Here is a 22,410-nt window from a genome sequence, read left to right as displayed (position 1 = left end):
GGGCAAGCAAAGCAAGAGTATAAATGATAAATGGAGGGGGGGTGGGAGGAGGAATGTTTGAGCACAATAGAGGATGTGGGAGACCTTGGTGGGCATATCTACGGTTCATGAATGTGGTAGGGTAAGTAGATTACCTGGTGAAGAAGGCATACAAATGGTTCTCTTCACTGGGCAAGCAGAAACATTTTCACCCAAAGGGCAGTGGGTGTCTGGAATTCAGTGTCCAGTTTGGTTTTTGAGCTGGGAATACTCAATTCATTAAGAATGGAACCTGGATCTGAACCTGAAGTGCTGTGACCTGCAAGTCAAGCATATTCTTCAGTCTATTGTTGCAAACCTGCAAGGGGCCAACTGGTTCAATGAGGATTGTTGAAGAGCATAACATTGGCAAATCTGGTGAAGCTACAACATAGGATGACTAGTATTCTGAACAGCAAATGCAGCACACTATGAAATCATTTAGCATTGTGTAAAATGAAATGATCACCAACATTACATGAACAAGGAGCGATTCAGCCCTTGAATCGGCTCTGCCATTCTCGAAGATCATGGCCGATCTGATTGTTACCTCAAATCATTATTCCTGCTTACCTCTGATAACTTTTCTCCTCCCTGACTAACAAGAATCTATCTACCTCTGCCTTGAAAATGTTCAAGGACTCTGCTTTTACCTTCTTTTCAGAAAGAGAATTCCAAAGATGGTCAATGCTCTAAGAAGAAAGATTATCTCTTTATTTTAAATGGGTGACTCCTGATTTTTAAATGGTGACTCCCTATTTTTAGGCTCTCACATAAGAGAAAGCATCATCTCCACATCTATTCCTTTGAGATCCCTTAGGATCTTAAATGTTCCAGTCAAGTTGCTGTTTGCTTTTCTAAACTCCAGCAGCTTCAAGTCTATCTTGTGCAGGTTTTTCTCGTAAGACAACCTGCTCGATCCAGGTATTAGTCTGGTAAACAGTCTCTGAACTGCTTTCAAATAATTTATATTTTTCCTTAATTAAGGTAACCAGTGCTGTGCAGAGTACTGCAGATGGGGTCTCATCAAAGCCTTGTGTACAAGAAGCATCATCTGCCTACCTTTGTATTAAGTTCCCCTCATAGTAAATGGTAACATTCTGTTAGCTTTTCTAATCACTTGCTGTTCATTACTTGCTGTTTTTGCATACTGACTTCTGTAACATGCTCATACATTTTGTGATTCATGCACTGGTATAGTCTGATCTCTCTCCATCTTGAAGCTCTACAATTTTCCTCCCTTTAGACAATATGCTTTGTTATTCTTCCCATCAAAATTGACAATTTCACATCTTCCTACATTAAACTTCATTTGCTCACTGACTTAAGCTATCCATGTCTTTTTGTACTTCCTTACATTCTCTTTAAAAATTAATTTCCTACTGATTTTTATGTCAGCCAATTTGGCAACCATAACTTAATGACCTTCATCCAGGTCACTTTTATAAACTATAAATAGTTGCAGTCTGAGCATCAATCCCTGTGACATACTGCTAGTTACATCCTGCCAAACTGAACGCCCACTTAACCCCACTGTTCTGTTTTTTATTAGCCAACCAGTCTTCTGTGCAATATAATATGTTACTCCTTGCAAGAACTTTTATTTTTCACAATGCCTTTTGATATGGCACTTCATCAAGCGCCTTCTGGAAGTCCAAGTACAGTGTATCCACCATTTCCATTTTATCCATAGCACATGTTTCTTTGACGAACTCCAATAAATTGGTTAAATAAGATTTCCCTTAGATGTTGAACTAATTGGCCTCTAGATTGTTGTGTTCTGCCTCACCTTTTTGAATAAAGGGTTCAATACTTGCTATTTTCTACCCTATTGGCATCTTCATGGATCAAGAGAATTTTTGGAAAATTGAAAGCAATGTATTGAGTATCTCACAAACTACTTCTTTCAGGACTCTGATTTACCAGCCTGCAGTTTCAACAGTTTACTGAATACCACTTTCCTGGTCATTTGTAATTTTCTGAATTCCTCATTTCTTGATTTTAAAGCTGTACTGGGATGTTACTTGTCACCTCTACTTCAAAAACTAATACATGTTCCGTTCATCTGCCATCTGTTTGTTTTCCATTATCAATTCTCAAGACTTGCTTTCTATAGGACCAGTGCTCACTTTAACTCTTTTTAAACAAAATATGTCTAGAAAAACTCTTTTATTTTTGGCTAGCTTTCTCTTGCAGTCTTTATTTTTCCTTTGTCATTAATTTTTTGGACATGCTGGGCTGTTTTTTACATTATGTCCAATCTTCTGGTCTACCACCTAACTTTGTGCAGTTATATACATTTTTCTTTAAGCTTGATATTGTCTTTCACCTTTTTTCATTAACCAGGGATGGTGAGTCAGTCTGTTGGAATGTATTTATTCTGTGAATTTTGAAATATCCTGTTAACTAACTTTCCCTGCACCTCCTTTGATCTAGTTTTTAACCAGTTAAATTACTTCAGCTGGTTCTGTTCACGTTCTCATTTTTACCCTTCCTTAAAGTTTTTTTTAAAAAGTCTCAGATCCATTCCCATCTCCCTCAGACTAAACGTAAATTTCAATCATGTAAAGATAATTGTCACCTAGGTGCAAGTTCACTGTGAAATCATTAATTAATCCTGTTTTGTTGCATAATGTCATTGTATGCTTTCTGGTTGGGTCCAGAACATGATGCTGGATGTTAAATACAAATTACTTAATTAGTAATTAGTTTGCTGATTACTTAGTAAACGAAGTAATTACTCAGTTATTTTATTCTATTAAATATTTACTTTGGCTACTAAAATATATAAAATATATTTTAAAAACTGGTTTCTATACTGTTTAGAACCTTAGGAATACAATAAACCTTCTTTTCTGAAGAGATACTCAACAAATAAGCAGATTTTTCTCCTGTAACAGAATAAGAGCCAATTCCTGGAGGCTGAAAATGTTAGATAAAGCAAAGACGAAGGAACACGCCTTTCCCTCCATTCTTTTTTCCCCTTAAATCACCAACTTTCAATACTCTTTTGGAAGTCAAACTCAAAACATTAATCTGCAACAAGATCTTATTAGTTTCCGATGTTACACAAAGACCGAGCAAAATAAATTACAAAGGAACATAGCTGCTAGACTGGGTCTGCGGCAGATGGCGGGGGAACCAATATGAGGGCAAAAACAGACTTGACCTCATCCTTACAGTTCCATAGCCGTGATCAATTCTCTCTAATAATTAAAACTAACTCCCTAGAAAAGCTCACTTTGCCTTGTAATCTGCTAAAAGTGCGTATGAATGAAAGAGAATCTCTGATTTCCATTGTTTAAAGAAAATATAACAAGTTACTTTTCTAACTCTTACAGTGAACTCTAAACAAAACTATCAACAAATCCAAGCCCCCTTTTTAAGAACTAATCACTATCTAGGCCCAACTCTGTAAAAACACTGCTCCAATAACACAATTATAACACATTAACTTTACTCTCTCACAGTCCATACAGTCTCTTCGGCTGTCTTCCTTCTGGTCTTCCGAATCTGTTACTTCCTTCCGTCCTTCTGATTCAGCTGTCTTCTCTCTGGGTCGTTGCCTTATTTTCTACTGCTTTTACAGAAAAAGGTAACTTTTGATAGTGCCTCCTGAGATTTCTTTGCGAGGAAGATGTTTAATTCTCTGGATGGCAATTGCTCTCCAATTCAGTGGGCAGTTAGCTCTGATCAATTTCCAAAATGCCCTTGTTTTATTCCCTCGGCATTGTACCATCTCGTTGGTCCTATGTTGTTAATACAATAAGTTCAAACACCATTGGGTATTGATATCCGGACATAATTTAAATTAATTGGTTAAATTTGAATCGTTGTCAAAACAGCAACCAAATCTCGGGTATCCATTTACCAACCAATAGTCGTGTGTCTATTTTAAAACAGCCCATCTCTTAACTGTTCTGTATACTGGCAGCTGCTGCTGTACTTTAAATTCGGAAAAGCATATACTCTTTCGATGAGTCTGCCAGCTGCAGATACATCTGTCCAAGACAGTATCGGTAAGAGTGACCACCGCACAGTCCTTGTGAAACCTTCTTACTGAGAATAACCTCCATTATGTTGTGTGGCATTATCACTGTGCTAAATGGGACAGACTTAGAATAAATCCTACAACTCAAACTGGGCATCTATGAGGCGCTGTGGGCCATCAGCATCAGCACAATCTGTGCTGGCATATCCCCCCCCTTAACCATTACCATCACGCCTGCCTCACTGGAGAGTGCAGCAGGGCATGCCAGGAATAGCACCAGGCATATCTGAAGATGAGGTGTCAACCTGGTGAAGCCACCAAACAGGACTTTCATATCAAACAGCATAAAAGCAAGTGATAGAGCTAAGTGCTGCCACAACCAGACCTAAGCTCTGAAGTTCTGCCACATCTAGTTGTGAATAGTGGTGGATGATTAAACAGCTTACTGGAAGAGGAGGCTTGACAGATATCTGTATTCTCAATGATGGAAGAGCCCAGCACGTTCGTGCAAAAGATAAGGCTGAAGCATTCGTAATAGTTTTCAGCCAGAAGTGCCGAGTTGATGAGCCATCTCAGCCTCGTCCAATGGTCACCAGCATTACAGATACCTGTACTCATCAATTCAGTTCACTCCATGTGAAATCAAGAAACAGTTTGAGACCTTGAGTACTGCAAAGGCTATGTGCCTGACAACATTCCAGCAATAGTATTGAAGACTTGTGCTCCAGAACTTGGTGTTCCCCTAGCCAAGCTGTTCCAGTACAGTTACATCTGGCATCTAACTGACAATGTGGAAGATTGTCCAGGTATGTCCTGTTCATAAAAAGCAAAACAAATCCAATCCAACCAAGTACCACCCCTTCAGTATACTGTTGATCATCAGTAATGTGATGGAAGGTGTAATCAACAGTGCTATCAGCACCTACTTATCAACACTTGGGCAATTTTTCACATTGTTGGTTAGCTGTAACTATACTGGAACAGCTTGGCTAGGGGAATGCCAAGTTCTGGAGCACAGTCTTCAATGCTATTGCTGGAATGTTGTCAGGGCCCACAGCCTTTGCAGTATCCAGGGTCTCCAACTGCTTCTTGATGCTCAGTGATGCCCAGTTTGGATTCTGTGAGGACCACTCAGCTGCTGACCTCATTACAGCCTTTGTTTAAACAAGGACAAAAGACGAGAGAGCTGAATTCCAGAGGTGAGGTTAGAGTGACACCCCATGACGTGAAGGCTGCATTCAACCGAGTGTGGCATCAAGAAGCCATAGCAAAACTGGAATCAATGGGCATCAGGGGGCAGCATCTCCGGTGGTTGAGTCATACCTGACACATAGGAAGATGTTGTGGTTGTTGGAGGTCAGTTATCTCCGCTCCAGGACATCTGACCTAGGCCCAACCATCTTCAGCTGGTTCATCAACGACCTTTCCTCCATCCTAAGATCAGAAGTAGGGATGTTTGCCGATGATTGCACCATGTATAGCACCATTCACGACTCCTCAGATACTGAAGCAGTCCATGTTCAAATGCAACAAGGTCTGGACAATATCCAGGTTTGGGCTGACAAGTGACAAGTAACATTCGCGCCACACGAATGCCAAGCTATGACTATCACCAACAAGACACAATCTAACCACTACCCCCATGATATTCAATGGTATTACCATCACAGATTCCCCCAGTATCAACATCCTGGGGTTATCATTGACCAGAAACTCAACTAGACTCCACATAAACACAATGTCTACAAGAGCAAGTCAGAGGCGAGGAATACTATGGCGAGTAACTCACCTCCTGACTCCTCAAAGCCTGTCCATCATCTACAAGGCTTAAATTAGGAGTGTGATGGAACACTCCCCACTTGCCTGGATGAGGGCAGCCTCAACAACACTCAAAAGACTTGACATCATCCAGGACAATGCAGCCTGTTTGATTGGCACCATTCCCTCCACCACCAATGCTCAGTAGCAGCAGTGTGTATTATCTACAAGATGCACTGCAGAAATTCACCAAAGATCCTCAGACAGCACTTTACAAACCCACGACCACTTCCGTCTAGAAGGATAAGGGCAGCACGATATATGGTGACACCTCCACCTTCAAGCTCCCCTCCAAGCCACTCACCATCTTGACTTGGAAATATATTGCCGTTCCTCCTTCCTTCACTGCCGCTGGGTCAAAATGTTAGAATTCCCTCCCAAATGACATTGTGGATCAACTGACAGCAAATGAACTGCAGTGGTTCAAGAAGGTAGCTCACCACCACTACCATAAGGGCAACTAGAGTCAGGCAATAAATGCTGCCAGCCAGTGATGCCAACATCTCTCAAAATGAATAAATAAAAAGAAAATGCTTATTTTTTTCAAATAAACCTGATTGCTCTTCCACTGGAGACCTTGTTAAAACCCTGCTTAAACCTGTTAACTGCAGAATTGAAACTATGATTTCATTTAAACATCATCTACAAAGAAAATTTAAATTTGTATAAGAAGATTTAGACAGTCCTACCCACTAATGACGAGCAATCAGACCAATGATTTCAAATTGATTGGAATTTGGGCATCTTCCACAGCATACCCTCTGAAGAAGAGTACTATTGCTAAAAACAGCTGCAACATTAGCCACAACGTGTAAACTCTGGAAATTGTGTCAGTTTTGAAGGATAATGATGGCAAACACTGACATTTTACTGTCATTGCTACGGCAAAATCCAGACAGATGATGTTTCTCTTCTATTTCAGAAATTGTGAATAAATATTAAAGTCCTAAGAAGCATGGAAATGAGGAAATGCTAAAATCTAAATTCTAACTCTTGGTGAAATTGTAAAGAAAGTTATGTGGAATTGATCTTTGACATGCAAGTATTCCATTCATTAGGTTGTTGCCTTGTGGAGAACAGCAGGAATATCTTGAGTGGAAAATACTCCTCAACTTGATCTAAAGCTCTTGAGAAGAAAAGTAGTTTTGTTCTGCCAATATCATTTGCCATTATCAGTTAATGTAGGCGCCTGAGACATTTCTGTTTATAATCGTTAAACCTTTTCACTCTACAACAATATAGTGCTGGCAGCTCTAAGTGTTTCTTAATTGTTTATCCTTGAACTAAAGTAAAGGAAGGAATTGACCTGGATTCTGATGTTAGCAGAGAACCTTGAAGAAAGATGCATATCAAGATCATCTTTTTGGCATGAATTTCCCCTTTCCCAATGTTAGTTTGATTCTGGTGTCTGGTCTATGGGATCTACAGGTGTCCAGCAAAAGTGCTGTCACCAAAAAGGTTGATCAGTCTATCACATTGTCAAATTGTCACCAACAGCAAATCAGGAAGCAAAATGCAGTGATTACCTTATGTTTTATAAATTTGAAAAGCAGCATATGATAGATTGGGTCATGCAAATGTGAATAAGGTAAAAGGGGAAAAATTATATTAAAGACATTTTTTGCATTAAAAAGCTATGGAATTTTATCATGATGTGGAAAAACGGAATGGACAGTATGATATTGATATATATGATGTGGAAAAACGGAAGCTTTATATGGACAGTATGATATTGAGTTGTTATGACACGAAATGTTAAATATTCAATTACGTTTCACTGAATAAGGTATAATTATTTTGAGGTTTTACTGCAACACTACCTTCTGAAGATTAAAGTTTATGACATTTCAAGTGATTTATAAAGATTGCTATTGGTGGAGACTTCAGGAGTGCACCCAGTGAAGGAACAAAGCATTGCTGAATGGAACTTCTAGATTTCTGCATCTAATTGTGCACATGTAGACTTCAGAATTCCTGGCACTTTCACAATTGTAATGATAGTAAATCCTGATACTATTACCACAACTGCAAATTCTGGGCCATTTTAAATAGTTTAAGGTTGCACCCACTTTGCAGCATACATATGCCAGGAAGTGCTTGAAATACTCCTGCATTATTCAATTTTGTAAGTACAGATTCAAAAATTTTACATAAGTATTTAAATTCCACATGATGCATTAAAATTTTGTTCTAATCTTTGTCTCATGCAATTAATTCGAACTTTGTTTCTTTTTATAGGTACTGACACAGCTAATTTTGGGTACAACCTTCTTACCTTCATCATTCTCTATAACAACCTCATTCCAATCAGTCTGCTTGTAACATTGGAAGTTGTCAAATTTACCCAAGCACTCTTCATTAACTGGGTATGTACCTTTTTAAAATGCGTTATATAGATAGTGTATTCAGACAAATATTATAATTTGGTTCCTAGCTTCCTAATGAATTGAAGTTTTATTTATTTGGTCATGTAGAAAGCTTTGGTTCTTGATCTGTGCTGACTTAGCCGGCAGAAGGAGAACTGAAATTATGTATCCCTATTTAGAGGGATTCTGCTTTTGTTATACACTTATTGAGGTGTGCTTATGCAAAAATGAACATTATTATGTGCCCTCCTAATGTACTCTTTGAATGATTATAGATCCATAGTCATAGAATCATACAGCACGGAATAGATCCTTTGGTTCATCAAGTCTGTGTTGACCATAATCACAAACTAAACTAGTTCTAGCTGCTACGCTTGGCCCATATCCTTCCAAACATTCCTTATTTATGGACTTATCTAAATGTTTTCTAAATGCTGTAACTGTACCTGCATCCACCACTTTCTCTGGCAGTTCATTCCACACATGAACCACTCTCACTGTAAAAAGATAATGCTCTTCATGTCTTTTTAAAATCTTTCTCCTCTCACTTTAAAAATATGCCCTCTAGTCTTGAAATTCCTCACCATATCTATAACCCTCATAACTTTAAAAACCTTTATAAGGTCACCTCTCAACCTCCTCCTCTTGACGCTATACTTCAGGAAGGAATGGCTTTGAGGAAGAGAGGAAAGAAAGAAACATATCGAAGATTACTTTTGAAAATATCAAAACCGTTTGCAGAGCTAGTACTTTGATCACCTTCTTCATAAAAATTACATTTTCTGTTTTATTTACTATATTTTTCTAGTGTTTGAGAGAAGCTGTATAATACACAATATTTAATAATTAAACTTTGATCCAAATTAAACTTTACAAATGTGCCTATGGATATGGAAACCAATTACAATAGACAATAGGTGCAGGAGGAGGCCATTCTGCCTTTCGAGCCTACACCACCATTCAATATGATCATGGCTGATCATCCTTAATCAGTATCCTGTTCCTGCCTTATCTCCATAACCCTTGATTCCACTATCCTTGAGAGCTCTATCCAACTCTTTCTTAAATGAATCCAGAGACTGGGCCTCCACTACCCTCTAGGGCAGAGCATTCCACACAGCCACCACTCTCTGGGTGAAGAAGTTTCTCCTCATCTCTGTCCTAAGTGGTCTACCTCGTATTTTTAAGCTGTGTCCTCTGGTTCGGCTACGCTGCACTCCCTCAATAGCCAGAATGTCTTTCCTCAAATTTGGAGACCAGAACTGGACACAATACTCCAGGTGTGGTCTCACCAGGGCCTTGTACAGCTGCAGAAGAACCTCATTGCTTCTATACTCAATCCCTCTTGTTATGAAGGCCAGCATGCTATTGGCCTTCTTCATTACCTGCTGTACCTGCATGCTTACCTTCATTGACTGGTGACTGGTGTACAAGAAAACCCAGATCTCTTTGTACTGCCCCTTTACCTAAATTGATTCCATTTAGGTAGTAATCTGCCTTCCTGTTCTTGCCACCAAAGTGGATAACCATACATTTATCCACATTAAACTGCATCTTCCATGCATCTGACCACTCACCTAACCTGTCCCGGCCACCCTGTAATCTCCTAACATCCTCCTCACATTTCACCCTGCCACCCAGCTTAGTATCATCAGCAAATTTACTAATGTTATTACTAATACCATCTTCTATATCATTAATATATATCGTAAAAAGCTGCGGTCCCAGCACTGATCCCTGCGGTACCCCACTGGTCACTGCCTGCCATTCCGAAATGGAGCCGTTTATCACTACTCTTTGTTTCCTGTCAGCCAACCAACTTTCAATCCAAGTTAGTACTTTGCCCCCAATACCATGCGCTCTAATTTTGCTCACTAACCTCCTATGTGGGACTTTATCAAAAGCTTTCTGAAAGTCCAGATACACTACATCTACTAGATCTCCCTCGTCCTTCTTCAGAGTTAAATCCTCAAAAAATTCCAGAAGATTAGTCAAGCATGATTTCCCCTTCATAAATCCATGCTGACTCTGACCTATCCTGTTACTACTATCCAGTTTGCTAGTTTTGCCCATTTGGTTCTAGTGTTTATCTTGTAAATTAATAGTTCATATAAAAGGTTTTGAATTGGAAATGGAAGTCTAATTTGTCCTTGGTTGTTTTAGGATATGGATATGTACCATCCAGAAACAGATATGCCTGCAATGGCCAGAACCTCTAATCTGAACGAAGAACTTGGCCAGGTGGGTGACATCTAAAATGTTTCACTGATTGTTTCAATGTTGTGTTTCATTGAACAGATACTGGATGCTTTTGATTCCAGGGGAATACTTAGCTTTCTGTCTGCCTTGAATTAATTTACATGTTAAAATATTTAAGACTTTGCAATAGAACTTTAGGACCTCGTTGTTGTAAGTTCCCTATAATAAAACAATTGTGTTTATAGCTTTATGACTGTTTCCTTAGGTGTTTTAAAAATGTGCATTCTTTGAATTTATAATTGTCCACAAGTTCTGAGGAATCAGATTTCTTTTACTGTACATTAATTATTTCTGTGGAAATTTGTTCTCTTCATGAATAGAAACTGAATAGTCTAGCAGAAGTTTCTTTCATTCTAAGGATGTATCATTCTATTGACTCTGTTCTGCAAGTCCAACTCACTACTCTGAAAAATTACTGCCCATTCCTTCAGCCATTCAGGCCCTAAAGTCCGGAATTCCCACTCTAAAGCTGTTTGCTTCCGCACCTAACTCACTTCCTTTTAGCTAACCTTCCTAATGTCTCCATCTCTTGTGCTGTTGTCAAGTCTTTGAAATAGTTTTCTCTCTTAAAAGTGCTATATAAATGCGGGTTGATTCTCTTATTTTGAAGTTCATTCATATTCCTTAAATGTTTATTGCTTTCAGCGTTGAATATATTAGATATCAGATGGCACAATGCGCAAGAGCTGTTCCTTTTCTCAAAGGTACTATGTTCTTGGTTATTTTCAGAGGGGTCATAAACTGCTCCCGGTGCCAATTAGACTGGTTTGGTACAGAGATTAAAGGGTGTTGAGAGGCCTTTTTGTTTATATATAAACAGATGAGACTTCAGGCCAAAATGGTCATGTTTTAGAAGTGACCTGTATAATGAAAGGGGAGCAGTCAGCTTTCTAGCTGAGCAGTTTAGTTCAGTCCAGAACTAGTTTGGAGTTCAACAGTGAGCTGTGCGGAAACTCTCTCTCTCCTTCTGCTGTTCTAACTTCAACCTGTAAGCATCTGTTCTATTTTTTTAAACTGTGTTTCAAGAGGGTTTGCTTATTAGGACTTTTGTGGATATTCAGAACAGCATAATTAAGTCTAGTTTTGAAAGACGGAGTTCTATAGGTGTTCTTTATTCTGTTCTTTGTGTTTTATTGTGTAATCTTGTGAATAAATTTTGTCTGTTTTAAAACCTGGTAGCCAACTCAGCTTGCATATATCCTGCAGAATGAATGCTTTCTATCATCTCCAAGAACTTTTGCAGCAAGAATACTTTATTCTCTATTGTATCAACTGAATTATGAATGGCTTTTAGCAGGCATCTTTTGTATATTGATTCAGTTTAACAAACAAGGTGCATGCTAACACTTTTTAATGTCTATCATTCATCTGTGAACGTTGTTACAATTGAGGTTGGAGGAGTACACTGTCTGTAGTCCCACTACTCCATTGGTCACAGCATATAGAGTCATAGACTCAAAGAGATGTACAGCATGGAAACAGACCCTTTGGTCCAACTCGTCCATGCCAACCAGATATCCCAACCCAATCTCGTCCATCTGCCAGCACCCAACCCATATCTCTCCAAACCCTTCTTATTCATATATCCATTCAGATGCCTTTTAAATGTTGCAATTGTACCAGTCTCCACCACTTCCTTTGGCAGCTCATTCCATACACGTACCACCCTCTGAGTGAAAAGGTTGTCCCTTAGGTCTCTCTTATATCTTTCCCCTCTCGCCCTAAGCCTATGCCCTCTAGTTCTGGACTCCCCCACCCCAGGAAAGAGACTTTGTCTATTTATCCTAACCATGCCCCTCAAGATTTTGTAAACCTCTACAAGGTCACCCCTCAGCCTCCGATGCGCCAGGGAAAACAGCCCCACCGTATTGAACCTCTCCCTATAGTTCAAACCCTCCAACCCTGGCGACATCCTTGTAAATATTTTCTGAACCCTTTCAAGTTTCACAAAATCTTTCCGATAGGAAGGAGACCAGAATTGCATGCAATATTCCAACAGTGGCCTAACTAAGGTCCTGTACAGTCAACACCTCTCCTCAATACTGTGATCAATAAAGGAAAGAATACCAAACGCCTTCTTCAGTACCCTATCTACCTGTGACTCTACTTTCAAGGAGCTATGAACCTGCACTCCAAGGTCTCTTTGTTTAGCAACGCTCCCTGTGACCTTATCATTGAGTGTATAAGTCCTGCTCAGATTTGCTTTCCCAAAATGCAGCACCTTGCATTTATCTAAATTGAACTCCATCTGCTGTTCCTCAGCCCATTGGCCCATTTGATCAAGGTCGTGTTGTAATCTGAGCTAACCTTCTTCGCTGTCCACTACACCTTCAATTTTGATATCATCTGCAAACTTACTAACAGACCTGTTATGCTGACATCCAAATCATTTATATAAATGATGAAAAGTAGAGGACCCAGCACTGATCCTTGTTGCACTCCACTGGTCGCAGACCTCCAGTCTGAAAAACAACCCTCCACCACCACCCTCTGTCTTCTACCTTTGAGCCAGTTCTGTATCCAAATGGCTAGTTCTCCTTGTATTCCATGATATCTAACCTTGCTAACCAATCTCCCATGGGGAACCTTGTCAAATGCCTTACTGAAGTCCATATAGATCATGTCTACCACTCTGCCTTCATCTATTTAACAAATGCCAATAGATATCTTTATATTAGGTTCACTATGAAAATATTCATCAACTAGGCTTCTTTAATAACCAATAAAATTATTGATTTATTAAAAAATAAAATTTATTCAGCAAAGATATGAAGCTAGTTAACATACAGTTTGAGACATGAAAACACAAATATTTACTCCTCGACATAGCCTAAAGCACATGCCCTCACAATAGGTATAGAAAAAGTGGCAAGATTAAAAAAGATAAATTTAAGACATTTTCAAAATCAATTCTGGTGACTGGCATATGGTAGATAGGCGTTATCGAACACAGGTGTTAATCTCTGGGATCTTTACAGATGCAGTTTGCTCAGGAATTTTTGAGAAGAACTCTTTGAGATGCTTTTCAGGAGAACATCTTGGTCAGGAATTTAGTTCTCTGTGAACTCTTAGTAATGGTTTCTCAGAAAAGCATAGGTTACACAGGGTAACTGCTGTTTCTAAGCAGACTGGAATTTAAACGATCTCCATTCCTCAATTCCTGATAACCATAAAGCAGCCTTAAGAAATCAGTTTCAGTCAAAAAATATTCTAGTATTCCAACACCAGTATCCACAATCTTTATTATTCATTCATGGATGAGGGCATCATTGGCTAGGCAGCATTTATTGCGCATTTCTAATTGCCAGCGGCCAATTAAGATCCAACCACATTGCTGTGGGTTTGAAGTCACATGTAGGCAAAATCAGGTAAGGATGGCAGTTTCCTTCCCTAAAGGCCATTCGTGATCCCTGTAGATTTTTCTGATAGTCGACAATGGATTCATGGTCAATATTAGATGCTTAATTAAATTATTTATTAACTACATTCAAATTTTGTCATCTGCTATGCTGAGATTTGAACCTGGGTCTTTGGATTAACAGACAAGTGATAATACCACTAGACCATCGTCTCCCTCGACATTCTACAAAGTGAAGAATAATGATAATGATTTGACTTCATAATGACCTTAATGTCTGTTAGAATACTTCCAACAGCATTAATTAATTGAGTGGGTATAACTGTTCACTAATTAATATTGACTAATCAAGTCTAAAGATGTGCAGGTTAGGTGGATTGGCCATGCTAAATTGCTCTTAGTATATTGGGATGTGTAGGCGAGGCAGTTTAGCCATGGGAAATGTAAGCTTACAGGAAATGCAGGGATAGAGTAGAGGAGTGTGTCTGGGTGCGATGATCTTCAGAGGGTTGGTGTGACTGAATGGGTCAAATGGCCTGCTCCACACTGTACAGATTTTGTGACTCTATGGAGTTCCCATCTGACATGCTCACTTCTACTTTGATTTACTGGATAGAGATCAGGAATGCCATTGAGATGTCTGTATTCTTTTGTTGATTCCGCCTCAGCTGCAAATTGCCATCAAGCTACCAATACTAAAGTAATTGCAATGACACTACTGTCAGTTGGTCAAACAACCAGCTAAGTCGTCATCAATCAGAGGTGGGCCATAATACCTTTTTAATATCTGTGGCTAAATTCCTAATCACAAGAAGCTAGATCTTATTTTTCTTGAACCTGAAAAATTGCCATTTGCTGACTAAAACTGTTTAGAGTTCAGGATTTAACTGTTAATATACAAAATGTTATGTAAAATTATTCAATAATGAGCTTGGAAATGAGAATGTGTCATTAAACAGGAAATTAAAGCACAAATAAATTATGTAGACTTCAGCCATAACCTGATGCTTTAAACGGTGTGTGTTTTCTGAGGCACTTTACTATCTTAACTGGTTGCCATAAGTACAAAGACTATGATTCTGACTGTGCAAATCACTGCCTCAGTTATCGAATTTCTTCTGCCCTCTGATGTCACCTCAAACCTGAGTGTAGCCATTATAAGTTACCTTCAGCCATGGACAGACCCAGCAGTTGAGATCATCTACCAGTAATTTAAGATCAACCGATAGTCAGCATCTGCAAAGAGAGAGAATATGTGCATAATATTTCTTGGTGTGTTCTTTATGCTGTATTCTTTTATTTCAAATATAGATTTCTGAAAAATTTAAACTTTTTGCTCTTTCCTTTCAGGTCAAGTACATATTTTCAGACAAAACTGGCACCTTAACCTGTAACATCATGCAGTTCAAAAAATGTTCCATTGCTGGCATTACATATGGGTAAGGGCATAAATGAGTACTATAGACATCTCCTTCTTGTTAGATTTTTGTTTGGTTTGGAATATCTGTGTGACCAGGGACTTAATTCCCAATAATGAAAGAACAAAATTATGTAAAGTGCTCATGCAATTCACCAGTTTACTGCAAAAGAAAGCACTAGCTCTTAGCATCCATGAAATGTGCTCAACGCACGGGCTCTCTTTATGTTTGGTCCAATTTTCCGTCCAGTGTTGTGTGCAGCATCTTCTTTGTTGTCATCATCCATGTTGCTTGTTATCATTAGTGTCATTGAAAGAAAAATATATTCCCCTCTCAAAAATACTAAATTAAACTTGTCATGAATCGGGACAACTGAACTTAATCATGTCCTGGTTTCAGCAGGATGTGGTGGAGATGTATAAACTAAGTTCAATAAAAAAATGTGCACTAGAAATGTTAGTTCCACAGGAAATGTTCAATTTGTTTGGTACAGCTCTTGAGAATTGTGAAAATAGTACACATTTTACTGAAGCATTTGTCTTGCAATGATTAGGGCACTTTGCAAGAAATATCAGCATAAAAGATACAGCATCGACTTGCCAAATACTCAGAACTCTGCTCTCAAACAGTATAAATTTTATTTTCCCTTTACATTGATACTTTTTTGCAAATTGTCCTGATGAGTGCAAGATAAAAAGCTTTGACAAAATGTCTCTTTCAGCCATATTCAAATATATTGTGTGTTGAAGCAGGAAGTAGTACACATTTTAGTAAATAATGATCTTGCCACAGAAATTGAAATCTGATGTTTTCGCACTGTAGTATCTCCTTCCTTTGCATGTTGCAAGAGAAATATTTTTTATCATGAGAAAAGTAGTTTTCAGAGTAAATTGATTGTTGATAGCTTCAGTTGTTAATTTATCATTTGCCCTTGATTTTGGAAAGATTGGAAGACAGATGTGTTTTAAGATAAAATCTGTTTTGTCCTTTGTGGCTGTGTTATAGTTCTTTGCATTTTATGGAGTTGGTGTTTTGTACATACAATAAAATTCTCATTTATTTCTCATAGTCATTATCCAGATTCAGATACCGAACGCTCTTCTGATGATTTGGGGTAAGTGAACTTTATAAATGTTCTGCTAATTTGATTTGGGATTTGTATTAATGTATTATATATTACTTCTTACATTTGGATAAGGAGGTATTTTTAAAGTGCTGTAAATCATAGAGTTGCTTTTAAGTTTGACATTAAAGGACTGCATCTTTGTAAAATATCAACGACTATCAGAGGTTAAATACATCAATAAGTCATAATAATCACATTCGATCTGCAAGGATGAACAGACTTCTGAAAATGCAAGAGTATAGATATATTTTCTGCTCCTCCATCCACATTAAGGACAGAGATTATTTGTATATCCCTTCTATTGATTACAATGTTACAATTGAAATTGGAAAAAATAACAATATTTTATTCTTGGAAAAAATAACAATATTCACTTAAAACAATTTTAAGTGGGTCAAACTGGGAACTCAGTATTATTCTAAAATCCAAACATTCCTCCCCTGTGGTGATAATGATTACTTATCCTTTGAAATATGGACTCTGATTACTTTTAAAGTAAAGACTTACTTGATATGGCATTTTGCACGCCTCAATGGACTTTATAAATATGAATATGAGTAGGTAGTGTGGCCTACTTAGCCATTCAAATGATGATCTAATCATCTTCTCGACTCCACTTTCCTGCTTGTTCCCAAAACACTTCAGAAAGGGCTCCCTTTCAGTTTGAAAATCTGTCTATCCGCTTTGAATGTATTCAGTGACAACCTCTGTAGCAATTGATAAACTCACTGGGGTGGAAAGTTTGCAATGATCCAAACTTTCTGAGAGAATAATTTATCTTAATCCTATCTGAGAGTCATTCCCTGATTCTAAAAAGATGGGCCAGTTCAAAATTTCCGCAGGTGGAGAAACATATTTCAGATATAGGAGCATGCATCAGTCATTTGACCACTGACGCCCGCTCTAACATTCAGTGAGATCATGGCTGATCTGATTCTGTCCTTCACTCACCTTTCTTGTCTGTCTCAAAACTCTTGACACTCCTATAGATAAAAAGTCTTGTCTGATTTGGCTTTGCATGTTTTTACTGACCCAGCTGCTGCTGTTATTTTGGGTAGAGATTTCCAAAAATGAGCAACCCTTAATGACCCTTAAATGGGCAATCCCTTATTGTCCCTTCTCATTCTATGTTCCTGAGGAATTGAGAAAAATCCTTTCAGTTCTGCCTTTTCAATCCTTTCCAATGAGTATAACCTCTTATAAAACCCCATTGCCCTAGGAATTAACCTAGTGAACTGTCTATACCTCCAGCGCAAGTGTATCTCTCCTTAAGTCAGCCGACCAGAACTGTACGCAGCATTTTGTGGGGTCTCATCAGTACCTTATACAATTCTAGCAAGATTTTCTTATTTTCATATTCCATCCCCCTTGCAATAAAATTCAGTAATCCATTTGCCTTCCTAATTAATTGCGGGTATCTACATGCTAACTTTATCTGATCTGTGTACAAGAACATCCAGACCCCTGTGAACTACAGTTTTCTGCAATCACTCTTTTCATTTAAATAATATTTTACTTCACTATTCTCCTTGCCAAAGTTGACAACCTCATATTTTCCTACGTTATACTACATCTATAGAATTTTTGTCCACTCCCTTAACCAATCTACAAGCCTTTTCAGTTTCTTTGTGTCCTTACAATTTGCTTTCAAATCTATCTATTTTATCATAAACAAAATTGGCTATCATATAGATTCTAAGTATTTGAGTACTGATCTCTGCAGTATTCCACTATTTGCTGTTTTCAAAACTAAAAATGGCCCATTTATCCCTAGTCTGTTTTCTGTTTGTAAGCAAATTCTCTGTCCGTGCTAATATGTTAATTTCTCATAGTAAGATTTTATTGTGCAGGAGCTTGTTATGTGACACCTTATTGAATGCAGTTTGCAGATCCAATACACTATATCTACCAGTTTCCCTTATCCAGCCTATGTTACATTTTCAAGGAACCCGAGCTCGATCAGCAAACACTCTTTCCCCAATAGCATTTTGATTCTGCCTGATGTGTATTATAATTTTCTAAAATCCTGCTGCTATTCCCTTAATAATAGATTTCCGAATTTTCCCCATGACAGGTCAGGCTAACTGCTATATAGTTTCCTGCTTATTGTATCCCTACTTTCCTGAATAGGGATGTTACTTACAGTTTCCAATCTAATTGGACCTTTTTCAGAAGGATTTTGGAAAATTAGGAAGATGCAATGTATCTCTGCAGCCAGTTCTTTTAATATTTTGGGATGCAAGACGTCAGGCCCAGGAGTCTTCTCAGTCTGTAGTCCCAGTCTAATACTTTTTCCTTCATGGTTGTTTCGGTTGCTCCCCAGCTATGTACTCTCATTGGGATCATTTTGGTATCTTATATTGTGAAAACTGACACAAACACTTGTGCAGAGTTTATCAGTTTCTTGTGTCCTCATTATTAATTCTGCTGTCTCATTCTCTCAGAAACCAATTTCCTTTAGCTTCTTTGTTTTTTTTTGTATACTTGTGTTGACATTCTTACTTTTTTTATTTTTCTTGGTAGTCTTCTTCAAAATCATTTCCTTTTAGTTTCTAGAATTTTCTCAACCGTTGACATTACCATTCATCTTCATGTTGTTCCATGCTTTTTCTTTCGATCTGATGCCATCTTTAACTTAGATTTTATAAAAATTATTCATTCGTGGGATGTGCATCACTGGCTGTGCTAACGTTTATTGCCGTTCCACAGGTACCCTTCAGACGGTACCTGCTGATGAACTGCCTTCTTGAACTGCTGCAGTCCGTTTAGTGTAGGCAGACCCACAATGCAGTTAGGGAGAATTCCAGGACTTTAACTGAGTAACACTGAGGTACAGTGCTATATTTCCAAATCATGCTGGTGAGTGTCTTGGAGGGAACTTATAGGTGATGTTTCCACACAGCAGCTGCCCTTGTACTTGTAAATGCTATTGATCATGAGTTTGGAAAGTGCTATCTAAGAAGACTTGGTGATTTTCTGCAGTGCATCATATAGATGATGCAGACCAATAGCACTTAGCAATGATGGTGGAGTGATTGGCACCACATCCACTATCATTCAATCTGTTATGAAGATGTGGGTATACTGTGGGTATTTAAGAGAGTTAAACGCTAGCAGTGACAGTACCAAGTGTTCTGAATCAGATACAATGTAAAATGTGGTGTAGCTAGGGTAGCTGGTTGCTTGAAGACAAAAACAGATTTGAATTAGGCCATTTAGTTTAAATATGCCCCTCTCAAAAAAAAAGTACCAAACTCCAATCCAGTTTGAATTTAGTATATTTATGATCTTAAAAGCCAATGACACAATCTGATGCTTTGGGGGTATAAGACTGTGGAAAATTAAACAGTTGGGAGGAGAACTTCCAAGCCAGTGACATCTGCAAACTGCCCAGAGAATAACTCTCTTAAAGGTACCTTTATTGATCAGTAATCTGTGAAACAGAATCCCTAAGAAGAAGAAAAGAAGACAGGAGTACGGAGAAGAACCGAAGGCTGTCTGGCTCTGAGAAAAGAAGTTTAGATTTGTAAATCTAAATCAGAGATTTTATCAGGCTAGTATTATAGAAGGGAAAGTAAAAGTTAGGTTAGAGGAAGGAGTTGTAAATAGTTGTTAGTTAATTATTCTCTACTATACTTTAAGAAATAAAGGTGTTAATTTTTACTTAGTTCTTGGCCTCTCGAATTTTCACAGCTTGCTGCACGGGATAAATCTTTTCTGTGTTGCAACTTTAAATTAAGCAGGAGTGTTTACCCCATGTCGCAACAAGCCAAACAGACTGCATGTCCAGATAGTGACAAGCATTTTGAATGTAATTGGAGCTGCACTCATCTAAAAAAATGGAGGGTATTCCATCAAACTCCAGACTTGTTGATAATGGACTTTGGGGAAGCAGGAGCGGAGTTATTTGCTGCAGGTTTCTTAGCCTCTGATCTGCCTTTTGTAGACACACTATTCATGTGGCTGGACCAGTTCAGTTTCTGATCAATAGTAACCTCCTGCATGTTGTTACCGTTGAATGTCAAAGGACAATGGATAGATTCTCTCTTGTTAGTGATGGTCATCGCCTGGCATTGATGTTGATATCAGTCTAAGCCTGGACCTTGCTGCTTTTAAACATGGACTGCTTCATTATCAGCGGCATTGCGAGTGGTGTTGTACATTGTGCAGTCATCAGTGAACATCCCCATTTCTGACTTTACAATGGAAGGAAGGTCATTGATGAAGCAACTGAAAATGGTTAGGCCACGGAAACTGCCCTGAGGTTAAGAAGGTCATAGGTTGAGTGGCACTGGTGGAACCCAAACTGATCCTCAGTGAGCAGGTTATTGCTAATCAATAGCATCACTCAGTTCACTTTCATAATGATTGAGAGCAGACTCATGGGGCAGTAATTGATTGAATTGGATTTATCCTGCTTTTGTATGCAGGACCCAACTAGATATCTGGACAGTTTTTCACACTGTTGGGTAAATGTTAATATTGTAGATTCACTGGAACAGCTTAGCTGTGGATGTGGCAAATTCTGGTGTACAAAATGTCAGTGCTCTTGCTGGAATATTGTGAAGGCCCATATCCTATTAGCATTCAGTATCTCAAACTGTTTTTTGATATCACATAGAGGGTGTTGAATTGGCTAAAGATTGGCATCTGTCATGCTGAGAAACTCTGGAGGAGACCAAAATGGATCAACCACTTGGCAATTCAGCATGAAGATTGCTGTGAATGTTTCAGCCTTATCTTTTGCAATGATGTGCTGGCCTCTCCTGTTATTCAAAATGGGGATGTTTGTGAAACCACCTCCTCCACCACCAAATACTAGATATGGCACAACTGTAGAGCTAAGATCTGATCCATTTATTATGGGAATACTTAGATCTGTTTATCACTTGCTGCTTATGCTGTTTGGCAAAACGTTGTCCTGTTTTGTAGCTTCAGCAACTTGTAGCAAGCTAAGCCTAATGCTGTTCCTGACATACCATTCTTCATTGAAACAAGGTTGACACCTCGTTTGTTAGCAATGGTAAACTGGTGAATATGCAGGTCCATGATGTTGTGAAGTTGTATCGGAGTAACATTTGGCTGCTGATAGCCCACAGCATTTCTTAGTTGCCCAATCTGGAACTGGTAGATCTAGTCAAAGTCTACCCATTTAGCACAGTGGTGGTGCTACACAACATAATGGAAGGTATTCTCAATGTGAATACAAGGCTTTGTCTCTACAAGAACCAGCTCAGTTTGTATTGGTGCCCCATAATTCAAGTCCCTACCCAGAGAATGGAGTGGCGCACTGCCATCCTCATTGTTTCCTTCAAGTCGTGGTTAATATGGAGGAGTACTAATTCATTGGCAAAAGGGGATTAGTATATCATAGTAAGGTTTCCTTGCCCACATTTGACCTGATACAAAGAGATGCCATGGCATCCAGGGTCAGTTTTGAGGACTCCTCCAGCATTACCACTGAAACTTCACCTCTGCTGGGGAACAGGACATACATCGGGATAGTAATGGTCTGAAACATTGCATGTAAGGTATGATTCCATGAATTAGAATTAGAACAGGGGTACATGAGTACAGCAAAAAGTTGCCATTTCTGCTGCCATCTTGGGTACGATACCTAGATACAAAATCTTAGTTATAAGTAAGAAAATAGAAAAAAAAGTTAAAAAGTCAGCGTTACAGTCCTTATAAAGCTAGGTACAAAGATACCTAGGTACAAAATTTGATGTATATATTAGAAAATAAATAAATAAAGATAAAAGTTCGGCATTACAATCTTTCTAAAGCAGGAACTCTGCTCTGGGCTTCAACTTGAGGCTGGGAGTTCATTGAGTCCATCCCACTGGGCTTCCTCGAGACTGAGAGTGCCTGGGTCTGCTGACACTTCCGCCTGGAGTCCCTGCTCTGGGCATACCACAGTCACAGTATAGCTTTGTCAGGCTGCTGATTGACTAGTCTGAGATAGCTCATCCAATTTTGGCACTAGTCCCCAGATGTTAGCAAGAAGGAGTTGGTACATCATATCTGGTGCCTTGGTGGATTCCAGGTGGTTGTTT

General features: G+C 38.6%; 1 protein-coding gene across 4 annotated transcripts in view; it reads left to right on the top strand.

Annotated features, from left to right (window-relative positions):
- atp8a2 (ATPase phospholipid transporting 8A2) overlaps positions 1-22,410 on the top strand; it is a 573,039-nt gene that overhangs the window by 205,497 nt on the left and 345,132 nt on the right. For all 4 annotated transcript variants that reach the window (XM_087988186.1, XM_043691978.2, XM_043691979.2 and 1 more), the window contains 4 exons: positions 8,066-8,193; positions 10,357-10,434; positions 15,161-15,249; positions 16,298-16,342. In XM_087988186.1, coding sequence (XP_087844312.1) covers positions 8,066-8,193; positions 10,357-10,434; positions 15,161-15,249; positions 16,298-16,342 — 340 coding nt within the window. The remainder of the gene's footprint in view (positions 1-8,065; positions 8,194-10,356; positions 10,435-15,160; positions 15,250-16,297; positions 16,343-22,410) is intronic.

This window comes from Chiloscyllium plagiosum, unplaced genomic scaffold (genome assembly GCF_037043375.1).
Source record: "Chiloscyllium plagiosum isolate Xiang-an unplaced genomic scaffold, Cpla_swu_hap1 HiC_scaffold_6, whole genome shotgun sequence".
NCBI lineage: Eukaryota > Metazoa > Chordata > Chondrichthyes > Orectolobiformes > Hemiscylliidae > Chiloscyllium > Chiloscyllium plagiosum.
Note: the sequence above shows the minus strand (reverse complement) of the source record. Positions and strands in the feature narration are given on the sequence as shown.